This window comes from Pomacea canaliculata, linkage group LG6, assembly GCF_003073045.1.
Source record: "Pomacea canaliculata isolate SZHN2017 linkage group LG6, ASM307304v1, whole genome shotgun sequence".
Taxonomy (NCBI): Eukaryota; Metazoa; Mollusca; class Gastropoda; order Architaenioglossa; family Ampullariidae; genus Pomacea; species Pomacea canaliculata.
This window is the reverse complement of record NC_037595.1, coordinates 5,925,539-5,936,615: the sequence shown is the minus strand read 5'-3', so window position 1 is coordinate 5,936,615 and position 11,077 is coordinate 5,925,539. Positions and strand designations below refer to the sequence as shown.

At 36.9% G+C, this 11,077-nt stretch overlaps 1 protein-coding gene across 1 annotated transcript; it reads right to left on the bottom strand.

Moving 5' to 3' along the window:
- Window positions 1-310: 310 nt before the first annotated feature.
- LOC112565625 (AFG1-like ATPase) lies at window positions 311-11,019 on the bottom strand. The gene is made up of 13 exons (XM_025241183.1): window positions 10,734-11,019; window positions 9,930-10,156; window positions 9,652-9,712; window positions 9,221-9,322; window positions 8,869-9,002; window positions 8,590-8,689; window positions 8,410-8,468; window positions 7,729-7,811; window positions 7,153-7,223; window positions 6,665-6,765; window positions 6,238-6,378; window positions 4,395-4,511; window positions 311-3,748 (listed from the first exon to the last, which is right to left on the bottom strand). The coding sequence occupies exons 1-13, from the start codon at window positions 10,834-10,836 to the stop codon at window positions 3,614-3,616; spliced, it is 1,434 nt and encodes a 477-aa protein (XP_025096968.1). The 5' UTR covers window positions 10,837-11,019; the 3' UTR covers window positions 311-3,613.
- Between the last annotated feature and the right edge of the window lie 58 nt (window positions 11,020-11,077).

Sequence of the window (11,077 nt, the reverse complement as noted above, 5' to 3'; positions counted from 1 at the left end):
TGGTGACCCACACTGAAGGAAAACCTCACCAGTGCAGCATGTATAAAGTATCTTGCAAAACATCAGAATACCTTAAAAGCACATGCTGACCCACAATGATGGGAAACCTCAAGTGTGCATGTAAAGCATCATTCTAAAGATCAGATCACCTAAAGCAGTGGTTATCGGACCACGGACCACTTTACTTCAGTAAAAACTATGGCGGACCACCAAGGCCTAAGTAAAAAATATGGCGGACCACCAAGGCCTAAAAATATCAGTCTGTACTATGAATTTCAAATTTAAATTGCCGCATTTATTTCATTTTAATTCAAAACTAAATGTCCTTTTGTAAAAGCAGTATAGTAATAAATTGACATAAAACTACGTACCTCGTTCTTTGTAATTAAAATGTTAATGCGAGGAATGCATCACTTTAAACATCACTTTGCTGACACAAAGCGGTAAGGGTGGTCCTTTAGTCTGTTGTGCCCTGTCCCGACGCAGAAAATTACCACCTGAAGAGATAATTGCTTAATTCTCTTTGGTTTTGCCAGATGACAGAAAATCAAAATGAAGGCGCTCGTCATGCGTTCTACGAAGCCTATGTTATCTACCAGATATCATGACCAAGAGTTCCAACGGAACTGTTGTGAAGTCAACAGGCTGTGAATGCTGAATGTTAGGTGAAATTAGAACGCTGATTGCAGGAACTTTTTTTATGAATCGTCACATTCCAATGGACTGTGAGGCTGAAAGGAACGGCAATGACCACATAAACTTTGTGACACGCATGGGTTAGGTGAGTACAAGCACACTCACATGTTCCAAGTCAAGGAATGTTTAAAGTGACATTCATAAAAGTAATAAATGCATATAAAACAAGAGAAACTAAAGATATAGAACGAACGAATAAGTAAATAACAAAAGACATCTTACTGACTCGGACTAGGGTCAGAGCATCTTAAGTGTCGAGATATTTGTATCCAGAGAGGAGTACCTGGCGGTCAGCGTCGTCATAGTTGGTCCGGGCTATTTTAGTCTACATCACCCTGTACACCCCCTAGTACGTCCCCCTGTATCACCTAATCGATCACACTGTACATCACCATGTACGTCACGTACTACATCAACCCATGAACCCGAAAGATGAGAGGGATCGTCACCAGTGTTTTCTTGTTTCGCCTTTTGTCGGCGCTGTTGTCACGTGTAGGAGACGGTGTCGATCTTTGAGGTTCTATTCATTCCTTTTCAAAGATCCACCTTACAGGAGACACATTGCCAGACACTGTCCTGTACTTAAAGACAGAGGGAAGCAAGATTGCTTGATTCACTAGGGTCATCTACCACTTTGAAGGGGTGTGTAAGATAATAACAACGCATTGTGTGTGTGTAATGACAAGGCATGAAGGCAGGATCTTTACATTAAACGGTTTCAGCAGTATGGTCAAAGTCTTTCCACTTATGATACTACTCCTTCTCTGGCCTAAAATTTATATTTAAAATACACAATTTTCTCCATATAACTGTTGACTTTCGTTGCTGCTAAGTCGGCAAAAAATGTTTTAAAATATTTATATAGTGGTTGCCCCACTACTGTACTGGGGATAGCCTAGTCCCAAAGTTCACAATCAAGAATAAATACTGGAGCGAAATATCAATTGCCTTAAAGCAGTTCTGTAGTGGATATCCTGGCACTGTGGTATTGAAGGCAACGAGAAGACTGACACAATAACAAAATCAGGAGGATGAAAGAAAGGCCAGCCTGGCAGAGATAAAGACCATCATTAAGGCTCTGAACAGACCACCCAAGCCCCTAGATCAGTGGTTCTTAACCGGGGTTCTATCGAACCCTAGGGGTTCGGCGAGTCGGTCTCAGGGGTTCGGCGGAGCCTCCGCCACGGAGGTCAAGACACCCGCAATTCGTGATGACACTAAAGAAGGGTTCGGTGAATGTGCGTATGAAACTTGTGGCGCTAGCAACGCAGAAAGTTCAAGAACCTCCCGCCCCCCTTTTCTTTTGGTCTTTTTGGAGGTGAGAAAGAATAGGGTTTAAGTCTTATTTCTAAACCTTACCCACAAACATAGCAACAGCTACACAGATGAAAATGTCTGATCTGTTCCTTCCTAATGTACCTCATTCAAAAATATACTATGGAAATTAGCTTCCACCCCCAGTCCACATGGACTTGCAATCATTCAGGTCTACATCTAATAAAATCCAAAAATATATAAATCATTCAAACAGCATATTTCTATGATCCCTCCACATAAAACTGTCATCTGATCAGTCTGAGAAAAGAAAAAGTCTGCAAAGATATACTAAAGAATGTAGAGATGAATGACCCTTTGAAAAACGTCCCTCCCATCCAAACTGCATCATCATTCATGCATATGTACAGAGATGAACCACAAATACAGAATTAAACAGAAAAAAGACCATGTCAAACCAAACTTTCAATCATTCTGCACAGTACTGTTCTCAGATAATAGACACAATAAATCATGTCACTAATCTTAGAGGCTGTATCAAAAACCTGATACAACTGCATGCACAAAGGAACATGTGTGCAGTAGATAGATAATATGCAACTTGTATATTTTTCTTCCTCTTGATTAGCATGTAAATGGTGAATCGAACTTGTCAGTGGTAAAGAAACAAAACCATTTCTTTACACATTCTGTAACATTTAACTCATCATTGTTCCTCTATTCCTTCCAATTCAACCAAAAAAGTTTACAGATGATTTCATCACATCAAATATCAAACAGTTTGAATAATATCATCTAAGATGGAAGGCCCAAATGGTATAAATACAAAATACCAAAAATTAAGATAAACATGAAATCTTTTCTGCATCTGATAGAACAGTGCTAAACTGAGCTTTAAATGAGATTACATCTCGAGACGAACATGACAGACCAAAATAAAAAAAATAATAATATGCTGTTTTACGAGTATGTTCTCTGACTGATATAAATATATTGATCCTGCTGCAGCCCTAATGATTCATTTCGATATAATACTTCAACTCTTGGCAAAAAGCACAAGAAGAAAGTGGCCAACATCCTTTACCTATTATAAAAGTGACAACTACTGCCTGGCCAAAATGGGTATTCGTTGTCAAGTCCCTGCCAACTTTTGCAAGTTGATGAACCTTTGATTTAAGTGGTGTTCTCATTTGGGTTATAAATATCATAATGCATATTAAATTCCTCATAATGTATATTAATTGGTTGTAACTCCCAGGCCTACTCACAATTTTCAAAAGAAAAGCAACAAAAAAAGGTGCTCACAGGCTTCACATTGCTGCTCAGTGTCTAGTAACTGGCACTAGATAAACAGTTTTTTGCCTGAAGTCACAAGATTTGATAATCATATTTGTCCCAAGTAATAAGGTCAATGAAATCCATTCTGTCCCTAATGAATACAGGTGACCATATTTTTCCCAAATAAAAGGACTAAAGTGACCATTTAATGGCCCAAATACTTTCAACTTAAAATGTAAGCACATCACTATTCACTCATTTTCACCGCAGGCATAAAGCACAATTATAAACTGCATTCTGAGATTATCTTGTTAATATTTTCAAATAAATTGCTTTAAGATGCACCTAACTAAGAAGACCTTCATCAAGTAGGCACCTCAGGGCGGTCCAGGTTCCAGTATTCCTGAGTCTGCATTTCAGTGAGACGAGACACAGTTCTATCAAATGCAAACAGCTCCTCCTCACCAGTGAAAATGCTGGCATGCTGCTGTACAGAGGCCTGAAACATGCAGCTCTGGTCTTCAGGTGAAAGTATAATGCAAGGCAAGAGGATGGCAAATAAAACTACAAAATTACTTAAAAAGCAAACAAGCTGCTCCATAAATTTGATGCAAGTTGATAGTCCTAATACGAATAAACATACGAATAAACGCGTGCCCATGAATAGCAGGCATAAAATGATCTCCAGCACACACAAAAGCAGTCAAAAATGAAATCTTTTTAACATAAAAAAAAAATTCCCCTCAAAAACATTCTATATCTACATAGGTATAATAGTCTATCATAAACAAAATTTCTATTATTTTTCAAATGACAAAAACATTGGCATACTGCAGGTGCTGGAAATTATTAGCAAACTCTTCTAGCCATTAAGAGAAATATAACTTAAGAATGAATAAATACAAAGTTTTTATGTAGCTGAGAGGTTTACCAAGGAAGCGATTAAGGAAACGTAGTATCCTATATATTATCAAGTTTATAGAACTCAAGTGACTGTAGTGGTGTAGTAGAAAGCCCATACATTTCCACATGACTGCTGAAATTACAAACCTCTTTTGTTTGACTATGAATAAGCAAACAATAAGATTTAAAGTTTAGTTGAAAAAGTATTTTTCCCCAGTCCTGAGGGTCGCATTAAAACTTACAGCATGAATTCCTAAATCATCCATCAATGCTCGATTAGCATCCACGTCAAAGACATGAAGGTTCTTTGCAAGAAACAGCTTGCTTGATTCTGCCTCTGCTGAACATACTATTTTTACCTGGAATGGCATAAATCTTTTTTAAAAACTCCTGAACCATAAATGATTAAAAAATATAAATAGCCCACAGATTAATGTCAGTGACCTTTTATATGTGTGTCAGGAATGCAGTTTAGATGCATATATGAGTGTGTATGGATGGGATGAAAAGTGTGGAAGTTGTAGCAAGCAGTAATTAAGGGAGTTCACTTTTGTGAGTGTGTGAGTGAATGAGACTTCACATTACTGACATGATATGAGAGTAAGCCTGACATGTGCGAGAGAAAGACAAGATCAGGAGTCAATGTATCGAAGTAGTTCTTTGCCTAGCCAAGGTAACATTTGTAAACTCCCTGTTTGCTATTAATTTATTTTTATATTTTGAAACTTTGAACTATTTAATGTGTGACTGAGCAAACAAATTGGTATCATGCAGTAAGCAAAGTTATGATGACTGTTTAGGAAACAGACAAAGGTGAGTGTGGAGCAAACATGAAATGAATATTATATCTAAATACGAATGAATTTATTAGGAATTACTGAAGGGAGAGGGAACTATGTGCCAAGACATGCTAGGACAAGAGATGTATATGAGTTGTACACCAGTCATCTCTTCAACTCCACTGTGGATTTACTATATCATCAGAACTAGTGGTCCTCCCCAAAGTTAGCGTTTTCTGTGGGATCCAGTTGCTGAAAGTTAAACTACCAGAGCCATAACAGGGGCTAATCAAGGAAGATTTTCCCAGCATTTGGGGGAGCAGGACAAGTTCCCTGGAAGACTGTGCATTACAACACCATAAAAGTGGCAGAATACCCGCCTATCCTCAATGCAACCAACAAGCAAAGAGCGGACTGTAAGCAGAGACAGGGGAGACTATTCTCACTTAAGGACTCCACATAGTGCCAAGCCTTATGAAAGTCGTTTACAATATTTAAAGAGTCTTAAACAGACCTAGATCCCATGTTGGACGATTAAATACTTTGCTCGCTGAATGGCCAAACTTTACAGACAATAGTCCAAGGGGCCTACGTATATAATAAGAACTGTGTGCTCATGGATGAGAGACTGAGGGAGTAGGATATAAGGATTATAGTGATATGTAGATACATATTTATATATATTTTATGTGTCTTCAGTTTGGTATTTTATAGTTACTAGTGTTTGTTAGATAATGTGTACTGCTTTTTATAACTGCTGCTGAAGTTATTCCCTAGTACTGGCTTTGAAGAAAAGAAAATCAGAATGAGAAAAGAAAAAAATAACTCGGAAAAGAACAAAAGAAAACAGAAGAACTAAGCCAGCAAGAAAACTACCAGGGAAACTTTCAATATAGTACAGGGAAGCCCACAGCCAGATACTTGTTGCATGTTGAATAAAAGAACATGTGTCAGTGACTGAGTGTTTGTCTGTGCAACTTGACTCAGTGTGGTGTGTCAATAAGTGGCTTATTATGCTTAGGGCACAACATGCAGAGTGCAGAGCCCAACACTATCTAGCCATCTCTGACCTTCCTGCTAAATCAGGAACAAATCATGGGAGGGTGGATAGAGATAAGATCTACAATATCACCGGACACAGTAAGCCTCAAGCTGTAACCAACTACAAGGTTATGAAACCTACAATGGATGAGAAAAGTGTCAGTCGCTAGAGTCAGAGTGTTAGTGGAGTTAGTGAAACATGTTCAGTAAATACTTAGCAAACAATTGATATGGCAGACCCTGCCAAACTGCAAAATTCTCTCACCTTGTTGTCATACAGGGTGTCAATAAGTGTAATGAAGCGCCGTGCCTCGGTTCTCTTGGACATGTCCATGATACATATATTTCGCAAGAGAATCACATCAAAGTGTTTGCAGATTTCTAGATAGTCTACTGCTCCAAGAGGCTGCAAACAAGAGGCACTTTGGCTTTGAACCCAGAATTAAAAGAGAAAGAGAGATGCACTTTGTCAGACTTTTCTTCAGTGCTCTACCTCTCTTACCCACAACCTACCATCTCTATCTTGCATCTGCAAGCACATTATATCCTCACACACAAACATCCTCTCTGAGCATGTGTGAATGTGAATGTGTGTTCAGGGAGAAGGCAATGAAACAGGTCATCAATAGGCCATCCAAAAAATACTAATTTAGTTAGCAGAACTACATCTTAAAAAGTAAAATGGATTTTACCTGACAACACATGGCATTAAAATCTGTGTCCAGAACACGTCCACAGGTACTAGGCAGAGAAAGATTCCTACCCAGAATCGTTAAGGTTCTTGGAACAATTTCTGTACCAGAAATTGAAATAGAGAAATGTTATAAGAAGTCTTGAGGTCTATTTTCAGTTCAACAATTTACCTGTTACTAGCCACAATATTTATCAGAATCATATAGAAGAAAAAGAAAACTTTACCCGACGAGTGAATGTATAAAGAGAATATTTCAAGTGGTTAAAGCGATAAACATTTCTTACAGAAATATACATGATACCTTAATCAGTTTTACCAACAGCCAGCAAAAGCATTTACAAGCCTGTAGATTCTTAACACAGCCCAATAAAACAAACATTATCAGTTTTGACTGAACTAGATGTTGTCCTGTTTTTAAGGAAGAAGAAATGTTAAGCCAAGGTAAACTATGCAGCCTACTCAAAATGTCAGGCTTTATTATCTCACCTTCTTTAATTTGCTCACTATGATCCCTCATAATTTTGTCCATTTCAGCATTTGCATCACACTGAGATAATCTGAAAAATATTTCAGAAACAAACTTCCATACAAAAAGACCTTAATGAAACACAAAACACACAGTAGTGCAGGATTTCCTGAAAAATAACAACTGCATTTAAAAACTACTCATCTAAGTTAAATCACAAGGAAAAACATTTGCGTGTGACCAAAAATATGTGATGGGAAAAGTCTACAATCATTTTGTTTTTGCTCTGAAACCAGTTAACTTTTCTTTAAAAAGGAAATAGCTGATTTTCCACAGACAAGTATAGTAAGTTATTAGAATGTCAGATTCAGTATCTTTAGTACTTTCACAAATTAAATATGATTAAACATGAGAATAGTTACTAAAGGAAGAAAGCCTGATACGCGTGTACCATGTGCACAAGATAGGTAACAAGGGAACCAAGGAGGAAAACAGTACCACAAGGAAAAAATCCAAAAAGTATTTTTAAAAAAACCAGTATTCAACAAAGAAAAAAAGTCAGTGTTTTACCAGGAAAAACATGCATAAGTACTCACATAAAATATACTTTGCCCTCAGATGGGAGAGAACGCAGCCGATAGTCCACGCCAGAATCTAGATGTATTACATCACAAAATTTCTGGAGGTTTAAACAAAAATTTTTTGTTAATACTTTAATTAATTCTAGTGTTACAAGGGCTTTTATAACATTTCAAAGAAGCCGTGACAACACATTTGTATGTCCCATTATTACTTCCATATTTGTCTTTACTTGACATGACCTATTTTAATCTGATTTACATTTTTTAAAATGTCAGCATACACAAATTCTGAAGAACAGCAACATGTAACTCCTAACTTGTTAAAAAACCTACAATAAAGAAGAAGTTTTAAGCATTGTTCCTCGTAACAAAAGTCTGGAAAAAAACTGACTGGAGGGAACAGAAAACACAATTCAATAAAACTAAATCACAATTATTATCTTTAACAATGAGATGAAATCAGCACTGAGCACATTGCTTTCTGTATAGCTATCTCTTGCAGCAGCCCTCTGCTTTCTTTTTATTCTCATTTCCCTACCACCCACTCTACTTCAATATCAGCCTTCATCTTTAAGAATCAGTACAATGCTTCATTTTTAATTAATAATTCATAAGGTAACAAGAACAAGAACTTATAATTGTCACAAACCAAGTGAGGATATTGAAACAGATATTGCATAAAACTGTAGTCCATACCTTAAGGATTCCAATGAATGGCACAAAGTTTCCTCTCTGTAAGCCATTTTTGTACAGATCTGAAGCAACAAACAACAGAAGGAGAGAATACATAAAACTGAATAGATTTACCTCCTTGCAGATTACTCAACTTTTTTTCTATGACACTAACATGAACAAAGCATGGGCAAGATCACATACCATCAGGTGCTCTGTTTGATGTTGCCACAACCACCACACCAGACTCAAAAAGTGCTGTGAACAGCTGCTTCAAAATGACAGCATCAGCGATGTCTGTTACCTGTCACAAACACAAATAACCTAAATCATTGTTCTAACTGGAAAATAAATCATAAAATGGTAAATTTTTATTAATATGCTTTTCGGGGGGAAAAAATCCTTTCACACCTTTAATACTGTATTTACAAGATATAAGCAACCGTCTTCAAACTGGAAAAAAGCTGACCTTTTCAGACAGACCTGAAACTCGTCAAAGCACAATAGCCAGGTATCTTCTCTTATGTCTTGAGCCACCAAGGTGATGGGGTCCAATGACTGAGACGTCCTACCTGACGAAGTTCCTGCTGAATGACCTTTCTTTAATTTGTGAATTCCTGATTGAAAAAAGTTTGTTTCTTAGAATAAACACAATACGCAAATAGGTTACTGGTCTAAGTTAAGCAAAAAGCATGATTAAACCATGTAAAAAAGTGGTGGCAGTGACAATAATAATGATGACTATTTATGAGACCTGATCATCCATTCACTGTATATCATCATCCACTGCTCAAAACAGCTAGAAATGTGTCGTACAAGTAGAAGTTTTACATACGCGAGTGAACATCCAACATAAATTTATGAAAATGCACTCGTTGTTTTCTCTGTCTTTGTGATGTACTGTAGAAGAGGTCCATTAGCATGGTTTTGCCACAACCTGAAACAGAATTTAGAAAAAAAAAAACAAATGTTGTGCTTTTCACTGTTCAGTTGCTATCTCTTTTTCCATTCATTAAGATAATCACTCTCAACATGTACATGACTGCAGTTGCTTAACCCATTATGTCATAGACATCTGTGATAAGAAACACTCCAAATCAAGAATTATATTGTCATAAAAAAGACTGACATTATAAGCTTGAATGCATTATGATAAAGCTCTATTTTTAATGTTAAATTCACACCAGGCAAATATATCTTTGAATGATTTGTGACATATATGTTAAAGACAACATTAGCATGAAATAAGACAGAGTATTCACCAACCTACACCACCATAGAGGTAGATTCCTTTTGGTGGAGTGCTCTTCTGATTTCTCCAGAGGGCCTTTAGTAAATAAAATGTGAGCAATTATATATATAGAACTATTTTTATTACTGATCACTTAATTTACACCCCTTTCACAAATGACAATGACAGTTAATCTAATTTAGAAATATATAGTAATATAGAGCCAACAGTGATAACAAACACACACATATAAAGATTCTCTTAAGATATTCTGTAACATCTCATGGATACGTTTTCTTGATAAAGCCCCTACCTTTGAAATCCACGATTTAGTGTGCACATCAGGATTGTAGTTCACCAATTGTTCATGCAAAACTTGCAATCTCTCAACAACTTTTTGCTGGTGACTGTCCTGATGGAGGTCCCCTGCTCTAATTTTGGTAAAGTAAGAAGCAAAAGGTCCACTAAATGCTCCTCTTTCATTCTGGTCATTTAAAATGTAACTGATCTGGGAACCTTCTTTTGTTTCCACTGTCTGGCCTGAAACAATTTTTGATAACTAAGACAACAAACTGACATTGAACAGGCAGTCTGTTCATTCTGTATAAAATTCTTTAAATGAAAAAAATAAATAAGACTGTCTTGTGGATGTCTGGCATTTAGCATTTATGAGGCACTGTTCAACAGTTAATAGGCATACTCATTTGGTCATGCACACCATTCAGACAATAAATAACTCTCTATTCAGGCATGAAGGCAATATTCAAATATATCCTGTCAAATAAGACAAGACTAAAGACACTTCTGACTAGTGAAATTTGGAGATGGAGTAAGAAAAAAAAGAGAGGGTGAAATAAAATAAATCCCAGGTCCATAGTGCAAGAATCCATAGGACAGACGCTTCAAGGGGTCTACACAGAGAAGATGGAATTCCCCTCGAGAAACACAGTTGTTCTGCATTATTTATATCACTACGTTATATTAATCTGCTTTCATGCGTTGATTATCTCTTGTCAACCTTGGTTACGGACTTCGTCTAGCTTTCTCAAGATCTGGCGCTCGTCTGAAGTATTGCTCGTTAACATTAACATCGGGCCTGATTAAAAAAATTCTGTACCTGGCACGTCTGATCGCGTACAAAATCGAACTAGGTATTCTGTCCTCCATTTTCTTCTGAGCGCCAACTGACAAATATTCCTGCTCATGGTCAGACAGGTCATACTGCTTTAATCTCCCTTGATAGCGACAAGGGAAGCCATGCCAACCTGGCACATTTTTAAATGATTATGAAATAACTTTCGATTGCAATAATACTAACCTAAAATTATAGAAAATCTAAAAATAAAATATAAACATTTTTTGGACTTTCTTCTGGTGTTTATCAATTTAAGTCTCGATGTTTCTTCTAACGTGCGTTTTAACGGAAGTGATCATGGGAATTGCTTCCCTTTGTAGCGTGAA

Coding starts and splice junctions, on each gene's coding strand:
- LOC112565625 (XM_025241183.1), bottom strand. CDS start 10,836: ATGACCTGTCTGACCATGAGCAGGAATATTTGTCAGTTGGCGCTCAGA. Junction 9,323..9,651: donor CTACCTCTATGGTGGTGTAG/GTTGGTGAATAC, acceptor ATTCTGTTTCAG/GTTGTGGCAAAACCATGCTA. Junction 8,469..8,589: donor ATCAAACAGAGCACCTGATG/GTATGTGATCTT, acceptor TTGTTGCTTCAG/ATCTGTACAAAAATGGCTTA.